General features: G+C 35.5%; 3 protein-coding genes across 17 annotated transcripts in view; 2 read left to right on the plus strand and 1 right to left on the minus strand.

Moving 5' to 3' along the window:
* LOC144967401 (3-oxoacyl-[acyl-carrier-protein] reductase FabG-like) overlaps positions 1 to 6220 on the plus strand; it is a 52408-nt gene extending 46188 nt beyond the window's left edge. Inside the window, exons 9-10 of one of the 2 annotated variants that reach the window (XR_013644386.1) lie at positions 940 to 3479; positions 3819 to 6220. Coding sequence is in view for 1 of the 2 variants with exons in the window: in XM_078904551.1 (XP_078760677.1) it covers positions 940 to 1149 (210 nt within the window). In the remaining variant the exon portion in view is untranslated. Of the gene's footprint in view, positions 1 to 939; positions 3480 to 3818 lie in introns of those variants that run through there. The other variant, XM_078904551.1, reaches the window with a different exon arrangement.
* Positions 6221 to 9992: 3772 nt separating this feature from the next.
* On the minus strand, positions 9993 to 14931 carry LOC144967403 (ribose-5-phosphate isomerase-like). The gene is made up of 2 exons (XM_078904552.1): positions 14793 to 14931; positions 9993 to 13149 (listed from the first exon to the last, which is right to left on the minus strand). The coding sequence occupies exons 1-2, from the start codon at positions 14837 to 14839 to the stop codon at positions 12336 to 12338; spliced, it is 861 nt and encodes a 286-aa protein (XP_078760678.1). The 5' UTR covers positions 14840 to 14931; the 3' UTR covers positions 9993 to 12335.
* A 2956-nt stretch (positions 14932 to 17887) lies between these two features.
* The window catches only part of LOC144967404 (intermembrane lipid transfer protein VPS13A-like), a 162796-nt gene continuing 159259 nt past the window's right edge, over positions 17888 to 21424 (plus strand). For all 14 annotated transcript variants that reach the window (XM_078904553.1, XM_078904559.1, XM_078904556.1 and 11 more), the window contains exon 1: positions 17888 to 18261. The gene's annotated coding sequence lies outside the window, so the exon portion shown is untranslated. The remainder of the gene's footprint in view (positions 18262 to 21424) is intronic.

Genomic DNA, 21424 nt, shown 5'->3' on the forward strand with positions numbered 1-21424 from the left:
CCACTCCTCCTTAATGGTATTGCCAGCATTTTTTTTGGGGGGGGGGGGGGGGGGGTGGTTACCTTTTATACACACGGTAATCATGTCTCAAGGCATTATTTTCAAAATTGGGGGATTTTGCCTCTTGAGTCCCCACCGAGACCCTGCTGGGGACCTTAAGCGACCCCCAGACCCCAGACAATTTTGCTTACTTTTTGTTTTGGATTCGAGTGTTGGAAGCCTATTTACATCTGGGTGGTCTAGATACAAATAATTGAATTTGTAGAGAAAAACATGAACATTGGGTTAAGTTTTTATGTAATAAACCAGGGAGCAAACACTGGGGCAAGATAATGATCTGAAATATTGTGTATGAAACAGTGCCAGACAAAGCAGAAAAAAAAAAAGTCCCCAAAATTCAGCCTGCCTCGCCTGGGACAATGGATGTTTGTTTGTTTTTTTCTTGTATTTTTCTTTCTGTTTTATATGGCACTGTCTCATACAAGCCTTTTTCAAATATTTATCTGAAGTATTCCGATATTGTGTCAGGTAACCAGGTTTTTTTTTTTTTTTTTACTGTATGCAATTACGTTGTGTGACAAACCTGACCCAAGTCTGTCTTCACAATCAAACTAACCCAAGTCTCCTATTCCTGATGGTTAAGTTAATTTTTGGCTTCTAGGTCAACCCGAAGCCATAACGGACTGGGACACTTTTTCATATATAATTTTTTTCAAAAGGGGTTGAACTCGGTAATTAATTGGAAATTAGTTATCATGAATGAGTTATTCCCCTTGATTGTCTTATCTGCGTTTCTTTGCTTAAATCAATAAATTATTATTTGTTTTTGTTGAGTTAGACAATCAAGTTACTTGACACTTCATTGAACTTTTTTGGGGAGTTTTTTACAGCACAATTAATGTTTTGTTTAATTTACACTTTCCTTGTTTTTCTTTTCAGTATTTGAAACGTGCCAGATACACCCATGCTCTAGGACGATATGCCGAACCTGAGGAGGTGGCCGATTGCATTGCTTTTCTGGCCTCTGACATGGCCTCCTTTATCACCGGGGCCAGCATTCCTGTTGATGGTGGCCGGCATGCTCTGTGCCCGAGTAGTTTATCTCGAGAGGAAGGTGGAGTTTCCGCGATGGCTCAACATGACGAATAGTTTAGGTCTAGGTAGTTTTACGGATAAGGGTTTTCCTTTTCCAAAAAGTTTTTGTAAATCTCTTTATTTGTATCAGAAGACTGTTGTGAAATCTATAAAAACATATCAATGTAAGATTTCTCTGACGACTCAATTTTACTGTAAGCTGAAAATAAAAAAAATAAAAAACAAAAAAAAATTTGGCCAGAAAACTCAGTCTTCAAATATTGATTAATTAAAATGACCCTCATCTTAACAAAAATTTGAACCTGGAACTTTCTAAAAAGTCTCAGGTTTGATCGATTTTTACATGATAAACGTCATTTTAATCAATCAATATTTGAAGAAAGATATTTCTGGCCAAAATTTAAAAAAAAAAATTTTTTTCCAGATTACAGCAGAAGTGAGAGTCTTGTATTCAAATGAAAGACATTGCTGTGCATTTCCCTTTGATATTTTGATTGGATTAATTCTATAATCTTGACTCAAGACGATTGAATATTGTCTTGTGAACATTTTCTTTTCTTGTTTTTGAAGAAGTCATGACGATCAAATTCATTCTCACGATTCAGTGAGTTATGAAAATATGTCTTAATCGAAACTATTTAATTTGCATGTGATATGAAATGTATAAGAAGATCATTGTAAATGGTTTTTTTTGGTGAAGGTATTAGTATTATGGTTTGCCATTTGATTTATTTTTTTGGGGGGTCAATTTTGATTATCATTTGTATGTTTGTTGTATCTTGTCTCATTCTCTATCTCTTGTTTATAAGATTTCACTGTAATCCTAGGCCGGCTTACCACACATGATATTATGAATGTTTCCAATACTTCAGGAGAAAAACTTAACTTACAAGTCGTTGCTGAGACTGGCCAGGGTTGACTCATGTAATTTTGATTGTGTTCAGCATAAAATGAGCGTTGATTTGTCAACAATTGGTTGACTTGTCAGCAATTGGTTGATTTCTCAACAATCCTTAGGATATTCTAGCTCTAAGAAGTTTGTTGTTTCTTTGAATTGATAATTTTTTCATTCTATTGTACGGTACATGTTAACAACTGAAATGTCAACACAAAATGTTGATGTTTGAGTACATTAGCGTATAATAAAATTATGTTCTTGTATGATATAATTCTTGATTTATGGGGAAACAAACTAAAATGTGATGTCAAATTGATGAATTTTTATAATATTTTTTTGGTGATTTTCGTCAAGTTTCCAATAATGATGGGGTTTTGTATCACGGTTATATATAACAACAATATATGCAGACTTGTAAGAATGTTATTGTTATTATTTTTATTATTATTAATATCACTGATATTATCATTATTAGATATTCTACATTGTTTATATAAGCATTCATATCAGTGGGCCAAAAATACAAAGTAGATGAATAGCTGCTCATATTCAAATTCGTGTTGAGTCTTTAGCTGGCTGATCTAATCAAATGACGGTAAATGTCGGCCTGTATTTAATTTGCATAATACTCTAGATGTGGAGGAAAGATTTCATGTCGTACAATCCAGCTCGTCTTCACCTCAATGATCTGTTTCCATTGACCTTTTACAGTATTCATCCTGTAGATCTCATTTGTGACTCATCTTGTCAAACTGGTATCATGTCCAAGGGATGCGGATACGGAAAAGTGAATTTAAATGATAAAATGATGAGAAATAGCCAATTTTGGGTTGATATCGCATTATTGACTTTACTTCATTCTAATTCTTCTCAATAAAAGAAAACAATTTAACCCAATTGATGTGGGGCTATGTGGTCTAGTGATATGACATTCACCTTCAGATCGGAAGGTTCCAAGTTCAAGTCCAACTCTCAGCAGCGCATAGTTGAGTCCTTGAAATTGACTCTTTACTCACATACGACAAAGTCAATTTTGATGATTGAAACCAGCTGGACATGAAACTGTTTTGAGTAGATGGGTCACATTGAGATAATGCAGGGCAACTCAAGATTTTAAGTCTTTTGACTCTCATTATTTTCCTCTTTGCTCCCAAATGACCCAAAAGTCTCGCAAGAGTGTTTGCAAAGGGGGCTTAACTCTTGAGAAACCAAGCGGTGATATTAATATATTCTGGGGGTTGCTTTTTATTTTTTACTTTTTTTTAAATGCATAGAAATCTCAATTTTACTCGAATTGTTTATTTTTTGGTCCTTTTTTTTCAGTGCCATTGATATTTTGATACTGTTGTGTTCTATCTGACAGCCATTCTCATCCCGTTCATTAAGTTAGTGAGTTAAAGTTAAAACATCAGCCCTATTGTGTTGTCTTGGATTCAAATGAAATAACAGTTTGTGGTAGAGTCGGTTTGAAATTACAATGTAGCGGGTGGTTGGATGGGAGCATCACCCTTGAATCATATACCTATGATGTTCGCATGGGTGTACGATCCGATAGTGATGTCGTTTCTTCTTCTCTTTACTAGCCTATCCTGCTTCTTTGGTTTGTGATTGTATTTTTGACAGGGGATATTTTTTTTTCTGTAAATCTTCTGCCTGTTTGTTCTTGGTTATTTATAATTTAGGTTATGATTTTGATTTACATTTGTACTATTTTTGTTAGATTGCTTGTTTTTTTGTTTCAGCGGTCTCTCATATAACCTCAATTGTGTTGGAAGAGACCTAAAGCAACAAACAAAAACAAAAAAAAAAAAAAATTACAATGTAGACAATTTGACTTTGATAGTGATAAGATATTTTCTCATAACAAGTGTTTTTGTCTTGATATTGAAATGGAATAGATGAGAACACAACTCAATGATACATGCCTTGTGCCTTGGTTATGGTTATGTTGAGATATTTTATGATTCAACATGTTTTTTTGTTTACAATTTTATCATGATCGTCATTAATTTATTTCATCTGGTCAGCGTTTTTAATCTTGTCCTCTGTGACTAAGGAATATCTATTTGAAAATGGTCCAATCTCGGTGGGGGTCTTTTGACCTTTCATTTTGGACAGGGGAGGTCACTTGCTGTGTCTTCTATAAACCTACATCTGTATTCTAACTTGCGTCCTATGTCTTGGAATGAGATTGCTTGCTTTTGTCCTGGCTCTGGCTGCAGTTTTTTTTTTTTTACTGAGAGGGAAACAGTCAAATGTATATTATTAGTTTTTGGAGATATTTTATTTTCCTAGTAAATCATCTCTTTGTAATATTATTATTTGTCTTGAATATCATATTTTGTTTGTATTTGAGTGTATTCCTCTTGGTGGGATCCTGCACTGGTGTTTGGTTGGGCTTTTTGGCGATCTCAAACGATGCTCGGTAGTTTGCTCTTGGCTCTTCTCTGTCCCCTTTGTCTTACCTTTTCTCGGGTGTTCTAATTGTAAATCTAAATATTTTTTTACTTTTTCATCTACTTCATTTTTACTAGCGATGAAATGACCATTGAGAAAATGTGTTGCATGTGAGGTAAAACACTTAAAAACAAAACTTTGACCTAGCCTCTGCCTGGACTCATTCGTACATATCTGTGGTGAGTGATCTATTAATGCTGTTTCTATGAAATCGGTTCTTTCCTCTTCTTTTTACGTTTTCCTCTGGCATTGGCACACCTTTTTTACTCTCCCAACTCCAACTATCCTTCTTTCCTTGGGCCAGGATATATATTCTAAACTCTCACAAGCACTGTCAAACTCCTGAAATATAAGCAAACTATAGGGCCAAGTTTGTCTCTTACTTACTATCCAGTGTCGTTGTCATTGATGTTGGCTGCCCACACTCTGCGATGACAAATGTCTGCCCATGTTGATGGTAACTTACAACTCTCTTCCATTCTAGGATATTTTTTATATAACTAGGCCTAGGTCTTTCTCTTCCTCGTTTGCCCTCCATTTTCCCCTGTACCACTTCTTTCATTATCACTAGGGTGCATGGCTTTCGGCATGTGACCGAAAAAACTTTTGATGATATTTAGTAGTTCTGGCAGTAGTTTTGCCTCTTGCAAAAGGTTTTTAAAATACTCTTTACTCTAATTCACTTCATCACACAGTGTTTATGCATATTTAATGTAACTTTTGTAAAAACGTGACATTTTGTTCTGAGCAGTCAATTTATTTTTGTACTTTTTGCTGGTCAATTTTTTTTTGTTGTTTTTAAACTGAGGCATTCATAATAGTCATACTTGTACATTATACATAATTGTCGTCAAAATTTTTGACTGAAAATTGGAGAGCGATTTATTTTCACCTAAAATAATATGTGACTGCAAAATTTTTGGGATGTCGAAGGGAATTGATTGTTTCTTCAAAGAAGAGAGACAATGGTGAGGGTAGGCACAGCTGTTTTGATTAAACTTGCTAAATGCTGACAATGGACGATTTTATGAGTAAATGAAAGAGTGAGACGAATTATTGTATTTTTGTAAGTGGCTGTGAAAGTTTTGATGCAGAATTCACCGTTAGTGAGTGTAAGAATTATTCGTATCCTTGTGATAAAATATTGCATTTAATATAATTTATTCATGCCTTTGCTTATACTGGCTATGGAAGGCAAGGAATCTTGTATATTCCCTGAACAAATGACTTACAAATAGCCATTGACACAGGTCAAACAATCTAAAGGATTTCAGTTTGAAAAAGGTATTTTTAGTAACATTACATTGACATCCCAACTGGATGGCGGTGATAAAATTTATTTTGTGTGAACTTTTTATCATTTCTTTCCTATATTTTTTCGTTTTTTCTTTTTGTCATAAATTCAAAATGGTCGTGCTTTTATTTTACTTAGAACTCCAGTATTATTAAACTTGTTTTGGGCTAAAAAGTTTTGTTTTTTTCAGATACTGTGCAAGATTTTCTAGATTAATGTAAACAAAAGACCATACATACTTTTTATCTTTAATGATTTGAAATTGACATTCCATTTCCAAAATACACCGAAAGCGATGACATGTTTGGATGTTTGAGTATTTTTTACATTCATGTTTGTTTACAAGTACAATATTTTTTTTTCAAAATTAAAAATTTACCAATGAATTTTCCACTGAGGAAGGAAAAAAATGTGTGGGTCCCTACAAAAATTGATGCAATGATTGTTTAGAATAAAGACGATTATAATCATTATCATTCACATGTTTGAATTATTGCTTTTGGTTCGTTTTGTCTTTTAAAATAAACTAGAGCATTTATATACTGGGAGGGGTTCCTGACCTCCCATAGTGGGCAGGGGAGGCACTTAATGTGTCTTCTATCCCCCTATATCTGTTTTAAACATGCTATCTGTCTTTGTTTGTTTGTTTTTAAGGGTTTTAAGGCGCTTGCAACATATTTAGGTTATATCAGCGCTAGTAAAAAGGAAGAAAATGGGATAGTAAAAAGTTCTAGAATTACAAATAAAGCACCCAAGAAAAAGTAAGACATAGGGGAACTGGAAACAAATAGGGATCAGATGTAGATTCCAAGAGCACACTATCAAAGTACTTAGTTTGAGACCACCTATAAGTCTCATCCGGACACAAGCACAAAATCCAACAAAGAGGAATACACTCAAATGCTTACATTATAAATTCAAAATAACAAATGTAATAATACATAACAGAGAGATGATTTACAAGGAAAAAAAATATCATCTCCCAAAAGAATAACTATGTGCATTTGACTGTTTCCCTCCCAGCTAGGACTCCGGCCAGGGCCAGGACAAAACCAAGTAATCTCATTCCAAGACAAAGACAGAAAGCATGTTGGAAAACAGATATAAGGGGATAGAAGACACAGTATGTACCCCCCTGCCCACTATGGGAGGTCAGGAACCCCACCCAGCTTTCTGTCTTTGTCTTGGAATGAGATTACTTTTGTCCAAATACCTTAGCTGGGAGGGAAACAGTCAAATGTATAGTTAGTTTTGGGAGTTTTTTGTCTTGTAAATCATCTCTCTGTTATGCACTGTATTGTTTTGTTTACATATTATATATTATTTGAAAACATTTGAGTGTATCCCCCTTAGTTGGGACCTGTGCTTGTGTCTGGATGAGACTTTTCGGTGATTTCAAACTAAGTGCTTTGGTAGTGTGCTCTTGGAATCTACATCTGTTTCCTATTTGAACCAATTCCCCTTTGTCTGACTTTTTCTTGGGTGCTTTAATTGTAATTCTAGAACTTTTTACTATCCCATTTTCTTCCTTTTTTACTGGCGCTGATATGACTGTGTTGCAAGCGCTGTAAAACCCTTAAAAAAAACAACAAAAAAGAGCATTTATATAGAGCAATATCCATTAAACATGCTCAATGCGCTTTACAAGGAGTCCCCCAACTAACAGCAACACTTAACTTGTAGTATGAAATGTGACACCTATTAGGTGAGATTACAATTTTTTTTTCTGACAGAGACAAATGCCAATTATTCATTTTACATCCAAATATGTTTAGAGATTGGAGTAAAGAACCTTTTCCAAGGACTCAACTATGTGCCACTCAGAGATAACGCTAATGGTACCTGAGTACGGTTAAAGAATGAGAGTAAAGAGAGCCCTTTCCAAGAATTGTTTGTTTTTAAGGAATTTACGGCACATGCAACACATTTAGGTCATATCAACAACAGAAAAAGAGGAAGAAAATGGGACTGTTGCACTGTCAAAATTTTAAAATAAAATTACAAGTAAGCTCTCAAGAAAAAGTAAGACAAAGGGCAATTTGTACAAATAGGGTTAACTCACTCAATCCTAAAGATTTTTTGCTACTTTTGTTTTTTAGGGTTTTACGGCTACAATTATAATTAAAGCATCCAAGAATAAGGCATACAAAGGGGAATTGGTTCAAATAGGAAACATGTAGATTCCAAGAGCACACTATCACAGTACACAGTTTGAGATTACCTAAAAGTTTCACCCAGACACCAGCACAAAGAGGAATACACTCAAATGGTTACAAATCAAATGTTAAAAGTAAAAAATAACAATACATTACAGAGAGATGATTTAGAAGGAAAAAAATATCATCTCCCAAAACTATAACTAAATATAGATTCGACTGTTTCTCTCCCAGCCAAGGACTCCGCCAGGGTCAGGACAAAACCAAGTAATCTCATTCCAAGACAAAGACAGAAAGCAATTGGAAAACAGACACGGGGTGACAGAAGACAGTAAGTACCTCCCTGCCCACTATGGGAGGTCAGGATCCCCACCCAATAGGACAGGACAGGCGTTATTACACATTTTTTCTTCTGACGAAACAGCGCTGTTAAAGGCCAGATACTCCTTTTACCCCCCCCCGTGTACGGTGAGAGAATATGAGTAGAGATCCTTTTCCAAGGACTCAACTATGCGCCGAGCGAGGTTCAAACCCAGGGCCTTCCGATCTGAAAGTGAGTGTCAAACCACTAGACCAAATAGCCGCACAATAAATCACTCTTTGTGGTCTGGACATCTACTCTGGCAAATGGTAATGCAAATCTTTTATCAAAAGCGTGGCCTTGGCAACGAATGTCTGGAATAATAAAGACTCATTTCCAGTTCGCACTTTATTTTAATTATCTGACCATACCAACAATATAGGATTACAATAATTATGTTTGCAGTTAGAATACAGTCCAAATTATAGTCATGGATCTGTTCTTTTAAGTTTTAAGACGGATGGGGTAAAAGTGACTTGGTAAACTACAGATATAGTCGGTGTTAGGGTTGAGTGAGTTAAGAGTACACTATCCGTGTACTTATTTTGAGATCACCTAAAAGTTTCATCCAGACACAAGCATAGAGGACAGATTACAAGAATTAGAATGTTACTCAACAGCATGAGTGGGTATTGAGAGAGATGGGGGGGGGGGGGGGGCAGATTACTTTTTACTTTCAAGGGTTTTACAGCACTTGCAACAACACGTTTAGGTAATATCAGCCCCAGTAAAAAGGTAGAAAATTGGATAGTAAAAACATTTTAGATGTACAATTAAAAGGCCTCGAGGAAAAGGTAAGACAAAGGGGAATGGTTCAAATAGGGAACAGATGCAGATTCCAAGAGCACACTATCTGTGTACTTAGTTTGAGATCACATAAATGTCTCACCCAAACAACGGCACAAGACCCCACTTAGACTTAGAGGAGTACACTCAAATGTTTACAAATCATGTTAAAAAAAAAAAAATAACAGTACATAACAGCGAAATGATTCACAAGGAAAAAATATCATCTCCCAAAACTATATTCGACTGTTTCCTTCCCAGCCAAGGACTCCGGCCAGTGTTAGGATAAACTAAGTAATCTTGTTCCAAAACAAAGACAGAAAGCAACTTAAAAAAACACGTACATATAGGGGTATAGAAGACACAGCAAGTACCTCCCTACCCACTGTGGGAGGTCGGGAACCCCACCCAAGGAACTGAGCTTACAATGTTACACAATGACATTTGATAAAGTTTTAAAGTTAAAGTAAAAGAGACAAAAACACATTGACAGGGAATTATGTCGTGGTGACCTAGACGATGAAAATTGAATCTTCAGTGAAAACAAGGAAACTCTGGTAATATTTATTATATTCATTGAGGAGACTAAGGGCTAAGGGGTCCCAATAAATCAGTTGGTAAAGCACTCGCTTCACACGAGTCAAAAAAAATAATTCTAAAACCTAGGTGAACAGGACCCATCAGAGATTGGGCAGCTGGGTCTGTTAGTTCTGGTAGAAAGTACTTTGTGATAGACTAGCGTCCTATCAAAATGGTAGCACTTAATTGATATTGTCTATTTAACAGTGTAGAAACCAGGATAAACTTCGGCTCCATTAGCCATATGGCTCTGAATGTCATTTCTCAACTCGCACAACTCTAGTCCTCTACCTCCATGTTGACCACTGCTTACAATAGATTTTTAGTGGTTATCAAAAATGGAAAAAAATATACTCGGTTACTCAGTTTAAAAGAAAATAGGCATGTATATAGATTTATTCAACTTCAAATATCATGTAAAAATTAAAAACAAAAGTTTAATAGAATGCAGAAATAATGCTGGAATAGATGGCATTGGGCTGACATGGCAGTTTTTTGCAAAAAGAATTCCCAAATTTTGCAAACAAAACACAGCAAAATTTGCGATTAATTTTTCTAAAAACCCATAATTAGTTCATGAAAGAGAAAGGTATTTGTTTGATTTTAAGGTTTTCATGGCGCTTGCAACAAATGTAAGGTCATATCAGCGCTAGTGAAAAGGAAGAAAATGGGATAGTAAAAAAGAAACTACACTTAATTATCTTTCACGTTCCGACGCGCTATCAAATTAAAAGAAAGAAAAAATTCGTCTTTTTATTTTTTTGCCTTTTAAAAATTATTATTGTTTTTTGTTTTGCTCTTTGCAAAATCTCAAAAATTTACAAAAATTTGCAAAAAAATTGCAGATTTTGTGGCCGCAGCGCAAATCAGTGATATTTTGCAATCTTTTTGCGGCCGCAAACGATGCAAAAAACTGCCATGCCAGATTGGGGTTGCGTGGATTCAGCTAGAAAAGACAAATTTCAATTTTCTCATCATATTAACATTAAAGCTACTTTTTGGAGTTGGTTCCACCAGACATCAACAAATCAACATCATTATGAGACATTTGTCATGTGATATTTGTCACATGCGTTGAGAAATTGGTTATATTCCAAAGCTCTTCTCATATTTATCAAATTGTCTATAAATTTTGCAAGTAAACGGTTGATTGATGATAGAAATGTCAGAACTCATTTTTTCATAAAATTTCCACCTCGTGTCATATTTCAATTTCAGATCTCTCTGGATTGACATGAATTTGTCATGAATTTCCCAGGCTGCATCACATTTGGCCTTTGACCACCCATCAGCGGTCTTGTTAACACAACCGAGAGAGAGAAAAAATGCATCAATGCAAACAGTAATCTTGAATATTTGTATGTTTGTTTTTAGGGGTTTTATGGCACTTGGGACACTCGTATATCATATCAGCACCATCAGAAAGGGAGATGATGGGGATAAAGTTGTAGATCTGAAGACAAAAGCACCAAAGAAAAAGGAAGACAAAGCGAACTGGTTCAAATAAGGAACAGAAGATTCTTCGAGCAATCCATCAATGTGCCTCTTTTGACATTACCTAAAAGTCCCATTCAGGAATTTAGGTCATTTCAACACCAGTAAAAAGGAAGAAAACGGGATAGTAAAAAAAAAAAATATAGATTTACAATTAAGCACACAAACCACAAATACAACAGTTTTCACTTTGATTAACAGAGGCATAGGAATCACTTTGCAGTAGTAAATCTTGATCAAATGACATTACATGCAACCATCACAACAAAATATTATGTGTCCTTTCCTTTTCAACCCGGAAATACGTCAGCGCGACACAGATATCAAAAAAATCAATTTACAGTCAGAATGACTACGTTAGGGAAGACAGTCATGACGTCACACCTTATACTCACTCTTCCGGTTCCATACTGGAAGTGTGTATGTAACTAATAATGAATAGGTTACATATTGAATCATAAAAAGTGGCATTACTATTTCAGTAAAAGACTGAGGCTGAATGATCTTTATTGAAGACTAGCATATATTTAGACTAGAAAATAAGATGCCATCACTCTGACACCAGAAGATCATTTACAACAGGTGTGTATCCAGTTTACTGGAAGAGCGGTTTTACACTTTCAATGAGATTGGAACCAGTTTTGAGACATCACAATTTTCTTCCCTTATATGATTCTTTAACTCCAACAGTTGGAATTTTGACTTTGGGATCATGCATTGGCAAGTTTGAAATTTCAAACACAAGAGTTCAAGAATAATTCATTATACAGCCCTACAATGACGTCACCTGTCTTTCCTTTTCAAAATCTATCTTAAATAAAGTCTTTCTCCCTATGATTGGTTCTAGAATTTAACAGTTAAGAATTTGTTGTGGTCAGGATATCATTACGCGACAAAATCTGTTTTTAGTAAAACTGAATGCAATCTGGAGAAAATTTTTTCCTGAACTCCTAGTTGTTTTATTATGGATCAAACGGGACGCAATATTTTTTCTATTACACTATAGAGTAAAATGGGGTTTTCCCCAAATGATAATATGATATCTTGGTTTTCCCCACTATAACATATATCTATTTATCCTTCTCAATATATCGTATGAACTCAACCTAGGACTGACATTTTTGGACATTGAATTTTTTCCATCCAAACCATCCTGACATAATACTGTACTGTTTTGAAATGACAGATAAACATATTATTATAATTTCTGCCTTTCTAACATTTTCTCGAACGTTGTGCCACTTTCCCGTCATTTGTTCCAAAATATGCCATTTTGGCCATATCAAGAAATAAACCTGTCTCAATCACTCCAGGGATATTCCTCAGCTTGGCATCTACAGACGCCCAGTCCTGGACACTATCGAAGATCCAATCAATTAAAAAATTACCATTGTCAGTAACGACTGGCCCTGCTTTTTTGGAAGCCATTCTCAGGTGAGCCACGCCTCCCATGGACTCTGTGATTTTCATCTGGACGGGTTTGTAAGCCATGGGAAGAACTTCAATGGGGACACCTTTTGTCCAGGTTGTACCGAGCTCTTCCGAATCTTTCCTCGAATCAGCAATGACGTAAAACTCCTTGGAACAGGAAGCTATTATTTTCTCCTGCAAAAGACAACCACCTCCTCCTTTTATCAAGTTGAGATTTTTATCAACTTCGTCAGCACCATCGATAGCGACGTCAATTTCCGGAGATGTTTCGAGGCTTCCTAAGGTCAGGCCATTGCTCTGGATCAGATGTCGTGCCTGGAAAGATGTGGGGATGCAAACCAAGCCAAGGTTCTCTGCCTTGTTCCTCTCTGCAATTCTGTCAACTGCAAAGACAATTGTGGATCCACTGCCTATACCAACAACCTGACCTTTACGAATGTTGTCGTCCACAGCTTTCACCGCCGCTGCCTTTTTACCAATGTCAATGTTATCCATGACTGCAGATGAAAATAAAATTGAACTTTGACCTGGAAAAATTGCTGATTGAGTTCTCAAGACAATGTCGGGACAAGAAACTTTTGGGATCTTGGAGATGATCCTGTAAATGAAAAGAAAAATGGTTTAAAAATATTTTGTTGAAATAATTTTTTTTTTAAGGCGACATTCACTAAATGTGCTCAAAGCAATTTACAACACTTAACATGTCAGACAAGACAAGATGCCTCTATGGTCTATTATGTACAATTATTTTTTTTTTTAACATATAAAATGCTGTTATCAGCCAGGTACTCATTTTACGGTGAGAGAAACTGAGTAAAGAGCATTTTTAAAAAAGGACTCAACCTTGCTCTTTCTACACCAGAACTCAATCCTGAGACTTCCAAGTCAGAAGTCAAGTGTCATTCAACTACATGACCACATTCTGCTACCTTTCTATGAAACCTGTGAGAACAAAACACAGAATTAGTACATAGAAATTGGCATAAAGTCAACACTCTTAAGGTCAACTTCTACTTAAGTCAACCTCTCTTAATGGTCCAATATTTTCTCTTCTTTTTATCTAAGAGTGTTCCATTGATAATGGACAATAATCTAAGTGTGTTCAATTGATAATGGACAATAATCTAAGTGTGTTAAATTGATAATGGACAATAGTGGAATGGATGGAAGATTCTATTTAATTAGAAGGTTCCAATCCATTTGACGATTGTTATTTATTCCTTTGAGCTTCAAGCAGCAACAGTTGCATGGATAATGGATAAAGTCAACATTGCTTGCTTCAAGCCAACGAATTTTTCTGGTCCGACAGTGTTGTCGTTTCAGGATTCCATTGTATTTTACTAATACTAATAGAGAAAATGTGTGAGATCTACAATTAAACTTCCACCCCAGTTTGCCGTATTAGATTATGTTCCTTTTTTGTCTCTTAATCGCAAAGTGAGCAAGTGAAGTGAGTGTGTCTGGGTATTTTTAAATTTTTTATTGGGGGGGGGGGGGTTACTCTACTTTTGGTCTTGACAATTTAGTTAGTTATTTTTGGTGGAATGAATGAACTTGGATGTTCTGCCAGATTATTTTCCAATGGAAAGTACCTGCCTGAAGTGTCTTTTACATAGGTCTGTATCGACTAGAATACTATTACATGGGGTCCCAAGCCAACAATAACACTTAACATGATGTCGGACTCATGCTCATTCTGGTCACGCCTGTTCTACTGGCTTCACTATTTGATTCCTGCATACTTTTGATCCGGGACGCAAGTTGCCGACTCTCCTACGATCGGCTGCTTGTAATTTGATGATCTGGGATTCATTCACTTATACTTATCCATCACAGCCCTAATTTCCACATTAAAGTGGCCTGCCTAAATGAAATTAGAGGGGGTGTCGTCGTCGTCATTTTGTTGAGACATTTCTCTCTTGAACTTGAACTTGAACAGATGCCATTAGATGCGCATCTTTAATTTTATTATACTTTCCGTAACAAAATCTAAAAGAATTACATATTTATCTTCTAAGATCAGATTACGCTGTTTGAGTTTGTGTTCTGTTTTCTAAACCTTGGATGTGGACCTATTTACAAGTTATCTAAACGACGTGAAGATGAGTAAAAGATGATTAATTTTATTTAAATGTACATTTTAAAAATGGAAGTCTGTGAGCAACGTAACATGGCTTTTTTTAAATATCGAGAAGAATATTTTATTCAAATAATCATTAATTCGCTTGAGACTTTACTCACGAGCAAATTCCTGAGTTGAACACCAACTTGGGAACAGTACGAAGCATGCTCTACTAATAATATCTCTCTCTCAACCAGGGTTGCCAGATTATTTTTCAACAAAATGCCAGGGGAAGACTCAAAAAATGCCAAAACACTCAAAAAAATGCCAAAGTCTGTTGACTCCCACCCCCACTAAGAAAACTACTCACTTTTGATAGACAATTTACTATCATATCCTGGTGGCTTGCGTGTTTTCTTTTCTTTTTTTTTTTTTTTTTTTTTTTTTTTTTTTTTTTTTTTTTTTTTTTTGAATTATACTAAATTTCCTGTTGGGGTAATTTTTTTTTATTAAGAAAAGGTGTCATTTGAAGTATAATATACAAGAAAAGAAATGCCAAATGAAAATGCCAAATGCCAAATGATTTTTCTAATGCCAAACGGTTTTCAAAAATGCCAGATTTTTGGAATCTGGCATTTAAAATGCCAAACTGGCAACCCTGCTCTCAACTCTCAACCCGTTGACCCCTAGAAAAACTTGCAGCTGCTATTTTTGATCCGGAAATGAATACTCGTTATTATACTATAATTAATTCGAATAGTATTCTGCTATGTTTATGGTGATTTCTTGTCCTATCATCATCATCATCATCATCATCATCATCATCATCATCATCATCATCATCATCATCATCATCATCATCATCATCATTATTATTTAGTATTGTTATTTTTATTTTTATTATTGTTATTATTATTATTATTATTATTATTATTATTATTATTATTATTATTATTATTATTATTATTATTATTATTATTATTATTATTATTATTATTATTATTATTATTATTATTATTATTATTACTATATTATTATTACTTCTTCGGGTTCTATTCCAAGGCAACATTGAAATAACCCAGACGTCGGCCCCAATGAAGCGCCACATAGTGAACTAGGTTGATGATCTCGCTAAAGGCAATACAGCTCAGAGAGGATCATTACTTTTTGGGAACGAAGCAACGTCCACGCTGACGTGACCATATATGCTGGTCTGACATCCGAACGCATTTATGGGCCTATTTCAACATTGTTGTAAAGGACAATAGTTTGCGTCATATTTAGATATATACCCATTACAACAATGAGCCCATGTTGAATTGGGTTACCATACCTTCAAACAAGTGCAAGTGGACTACAGCGAAGTGCCATGCATCCCTCAAAATTGGGCAAATTGAAGAAATTGTCTATTATCACTGATCTTACGTTTATTTGTTTGATCCAAGTAAAAGTAGGAATAAGCTACAAGAGGCTGTGGACTAAAATAAAAACATGAACAAAAATGAATAATATAACAATTTAGATAAAGAACAAAATACCAAAAATGGAGCGTCGGGCACAAAACCATTCTTCAGCAGATAACAATAACAATAAAAACACTCATACACCACTTAAAATCAATGGCCATCTGCCTCTAGCTGATCCCCGCCTTCGTTTTATTTTGTTGAAGTAAAATAATCAAAAATTATACTCACCATAAAAATCGTACCAATACACAGCACTCCAATGTGTAACTGTTAAATGTTGCAGTCCGTTAGAGGGACGCCAGAAAGATCATCTTCTTCTCCTACTGCGTCGTATAAATATTTGCAGGTCTGATAAACTATGCAATAATTGGCTTTATTTCATTGTTGAGTATATTTTGCGTTAGTTTGAGAGTATATCTACTACAACACATAATATATGTTGTTCTGACATCTTAACCTAATTATAGGCTTAGTTTAACATTGTTACCATGGGCAATATTTTGCTTCATCCTTTGATATTTCCGTTACAACAACGAGCCCATGATGAATTAGGTTACCAGACCTACAAATAAGTGTACGTCGATTTCAACCTATGGACCTATAACTATTTGTGTCATCAGACATACTCGTGGTTACATGTCGTTCCAGACATATTAGTATAACATTGTTCCTCCATCCCTGGTTCCTCAAATGAAAGGCTAAGTTCAAAGAACCACCAGATCATTTGGGTGGGTCACTACACTACATTACATCGAAATTCATTTATTTAAAGAAGGAGTTGGGCGTGTGGTCGGGGGAGGGGGAGGGTGGAGGGCAGGTGCATGTTACTAGAATTATAACAATTTCACCAAGTATAAAGTCGTCATTGTCCCAACAAACCTCGCATAAACCTGGCATTATAAGTAAGGGAAACACAATAGTCAGCTTAAAATTCATGTCTATTTACTCTAATTACAGGTGAAAGAATTAAACGACAGGTCTTTTTCAGGAAAGAGCCTCTCGTATCCAAAGTGTCTTAAATTAAAATAATAAACTTAAAAGTAAGTAAAAGTAAATAAATTTTTAAAATGTTAAAAGTCGATAAAACTTCTCGAGTCACCAGGAATGGTGTCAACGTGTTGAAATTGAGAATTATGAATTTTAACCAAGGGAGTACCAAAAAAAAAACCCGAAGAAAAGAAAGAGAAAAAATATTATGCCTAGAAAGCAGCTCGAACCCCTAGCTCACCCCATTCCGGTTTCAGTTACGCTGTGCTAAAACAGCCGGCCACCTCGCCTTCTCGCTCTCCGTCAAAGAGTTTAGCCCTTATCTCTTCCGGTGTACCGAATACACAGCTGTGTATCCAGTCCACTGGCGGACGGAAAACACAGATCCAAAATCAAAACAAAGATGATAACTATTGCCAGATATTTCGCTTTTCTATTAGATTAAAGAAGAAAGTATTACGAATTAGAAATCCAAATTCCCTGCTGCTACTAAAAGAGGCTGTATCTCTCATCTGAGGCTTATTCTAAACATATATAAAAAATGAAAGTTGTGTTGGATGTTTGAAAAAATAATAATTTCATTGGACGGCTATTGTTCTATTCCATTCAGGTGCATGGGTGAGGGAAATGACATCACTTCTAATATCGTCATATCATTCTCTAACGAATTTTCTGAATTAAATATCATACATATTTTTGATTCTATCAGAAAATTGTCGGGGAATGTTTAAAGAGGAGAGCAATCATAATCATAACCTCCCTTCACAACACAATTATTTCATTTGCAATAAATGAGACAATCTGCCAGTCTTGCTGGATTTAGTTGTCATGTGACCGTTTCCTGCCAATGAACACGAATGTTTGCCGTCTGCTTTTAATTTTACAATAACAATATCAGTACTGACAGAATCATTTGTTTACAATATTTTTAAGGAAATAAAAATTATTTCAAATGAAACATAAAATTGCTACTATTGAGCATAAACAATACATTCAATTAAAGAAAATGAATTGATTTGGAATCGTTTGGATTATATTCTCTATGTAATAACCTCTCGACAAAAATCTGCGTTTGTGATCTGAGAGGTAAAAACCTGAAATTAGGAACCCGCATCGAAAGTGAATTCCACACGGAAATTGCTTAATTCACGGTTTATTTTACAAAAAAGTGAAAGGAGAAGAAACAATTGAAGAGGTATGATTTTCAAATTTTAATATGATACAATAGATACTGTATTATTATTATTATTATTAGACTAGATATTATTTCTTTTTTGCTGTTTGCTTTTATCGGTGTCTGTCTCGTCAACACAAAATGTGTGTTGACAGTGTTGACGAGACCGACACCGATAAAATAAACGGAATGTCAAATGTCTTGTGACCTCTACCAAGTCGCAACTTCGAGACTCTATAATTATTATAATTTAAAGACCGATTGAGTACAACATCATAGGTTTTACTTAATCCTATAGCCTATAGAGTAGTTGATGCCACTGCCACTACGATCATTCCAACCAATTTTCTCTGCTCACACTCGCGCATACGGAAATTGCTTAATAATTCACGGTTTATCCTACAAAAAAGTGAAAGGAGAAGAAACAATCGAATAAGTATGATTTTCAAATTTCATTATGATACAATAGATACTGTTTTATTTCTTTCTTTTATTTATATAAATGCACTAAAAACAGCCGTATGTCACGCTATCCAATAATTCAAATACACTTTTAAATTTAAAAAAAGAGCATTAAGCGCAATATTGCAAGTTCAATAAAAACGTTCTCAATGTGCTTTACAAGAGATCCCTAGCCAACAGTAACCTTTCATATGAAGGACAAGACCTGCCCCTGTTAGGCGACAAGACAATTTTTTTCCCAAGACAATGCTGTTAACGGCCAGGTACTCATTTGCACCTGAGTAGGTGAGAGCATGTAAGTAAAGAGCCTTTTCCAAGGACTCAACTATGCACCACTGAGGGCGGGACTGAAACCCTTGGCCTTCGGTCCAAAGCTATTTACAAGAACAAACATAAACACAGCCTTTTCTCTCAAACAGTATGCAAATAAAATACCACTTGATATAATATACATCAAAGACCTCATATCATTTCAATGCATTTTTCACATGCACAAAAACACAAAGAAGAATGAATGGCCAGAGTGACAGGGATTTGCGTTGTATGATTAATATGTTATAAAGTTTGCTGTTATGGGCATACTGTTCCGTTTGTGAGACTTGAATTAAATCATTCATAGGTCATAGGTCATGTATAAGATTAGACTTGAATTAAATCATTCATAGATCACAGGTCAGGTTTGAATTAAATCATTTGTAGGTCAGGGGTCATATGTAAGATACAGACTTGAATCTTATCATTCATAGATCACAGGTCAGGTGTAAGATACAGCTTTGAATTAAATCATTTGTAGGTCAGGGGTCATGTGTAAGATACAGACTTGTATTAAATCATTCACAGGTCAAGGGTCACATGTAAGATACATATTTTGAATTAAATCATTTGCAGGTCACTTTTATTCAGACTTGCCAATAAAAAAGAATAACAGAGAACCATACATTTTTGACTCCAATAGCAGAAATACTTGTATCTTTGATTCAACAAATCTTTTTAAAAAACGAAAGCTTGATGCCACACACATAATTCAAGTTATTTTTTGTCTGAGGTTAAATTCAAAAGTACCTTAAAACACATCTGATGAATTTTTCTTTGACAAAAAAAAAGTTAGGAATAGATCAGTTTAATGGGAAAATAAAATATAGAGCTAGTCTATTTCTGATTTGCAATATTGTTTTGTGTAGCATGCATGGTTTTCTCTTCTTACCGAAGTAGACCTAGAGCTGCAACAACATTGGTTAGCACTTTACATACAAATATATTCTATTAAATTCTATTATTCTTGATATTATATTCACAGCTTATTTAATCCTGTTTAGGGCCAATTGTAAATTATATAATATTTTCCCCTTGAGAACTATTCATTAAAAAAAGTCAAATCTCCTAAAATAAAAAAAGCTACATACTATTTTGCATTTTGCAGAATCATCCTGTGAAATCATTGTCTATCCCACAATACACAGAAATTGAAATTTGCCTATGATAAAGTTTTAGAATTTTCCATTAGCATTCACATCTTGGTTCCTCAAAACTTGCACAAATCATAGTTTCTTTTTGATTCAAGGGTTTTGGTAAGTAATTCAGCCTTTTCGTCTTAAATACTGGGGTTCCAGAACGCTCAGTTGGAAGAGCACTCGCTTCACACACAAAGGGACTGAGATCGATCCCGGGTGAAATCGAGATTTTTTTTTTGGACCCCCCTGACCACCCAGAAGTAATTGGGCAGCTGGGTCTGCTAGACTTGGTGGAAAGTACTTTGCAATAGACTAGTGTCCTATCCAAAGGGTAGCAAGCAATTACCATTTTTCGTTTCACTCTATAGAAACTAGGATAAACTCCGGTTCCATGGGCTAAATGGCTTGGAAGGACTACTTGTACTTTAGTATCTTTAATTCTGCTAATGGGTGGATAAGGGTTTGCAACTCTGAATAAACAAAACAGTGTATCCATTCCATGGCCCATAGGACAGAGTGGATGAAATGATTATCTTAGTCAAAGCACCTATGGGTTAGTACCATTTTGAAGTCTTGAGAAGTCTGCAGTTCATAATGACCTTTCTTTAGGTTCTATTCTAGCTTATTCTTAAGGCATTCATTGCTTTTGGCTGTCCTGTAGTGGTTGTTTGAGTCATGGCTTTTCAAACCCTTTGGCTGCCCAGACTTCTGTGGTGGTTGTGTGAGTCATGGCTCTTCAAACCCTTTGGCTGTCCAGACTTCTGTGGAAGTTGTTTGAGTCATTGCTATTCAAACCCTTTGGCTGTCCAGACTTCTGTGGTGGTTGTTTGAATCATGGCTCTTCAAACCCTTTGGCTGTCCAGACTTCTGTGGAGGTGGTTTGGATCTGGTCCTCACACCCTTTGGCTGTCCAGACTTCTGTGGAGGTTGTTTGAGTCATGGCTCTTCAAACCCTTTGGCTGTCCAGACTTCTGTGCAGGTGGTTTGGGTACTGGGTCCTCACACCCTTTGGCTGTCCAGACTTCTGTGGAGGTTGTTTGAGTCATGGCTCTTCAAACCCTTTGGCTGTCCAGACTTCTATGGTGGTGGTTTGAGTACTGGGTCCTCACACCCATTGCCTATGACATACATTTTTTCCATTCAAGGATCAATGACATGAAATTTGCTCTGCTGGACTGGTCCATCTTTAGCAAATACCAAATAATGTAATTTTCAAAGAGTTAAAAGACTTCTTAGAAAAATATATGTTTTTGTTATTCGACTTTTGTCCA

Source organism: Berghia stephanieae, chromosome 3 (assembly GCF_034508935.2).
Source record: "Berghia stephanieae isolate SIO BIC M18660-M18661 chromosome 3, UCSD_Bste_1.3, whole genome shotgun sequence".
Taxonomy (NCBI): Eukaryota; Metazoa; Mollusca; class Gastropoda; order Nudibranchia; family Aeolidiidae; genus Berghia; species Berghia stephanieae.

What these genes read in the sequence shown, in the direction of transcription:
- LOC144967403 (XM_078904552.1), bottom strand. Translation starts at nt 14,839, where the DNA reads ATGCTTCGTACTGTTCCCAAGTTGGTGTTCAACTCAGGAATTTGCTC. An exon ending in TTCAACTCAGGAATTTGCTC is followed by an intron (nt 13,150 to 14,792) that starts GTGAGTAAAGTC and finishes TTTCATTTACAG; the next exon opens with GATCATCTCCAAGATCCCAA.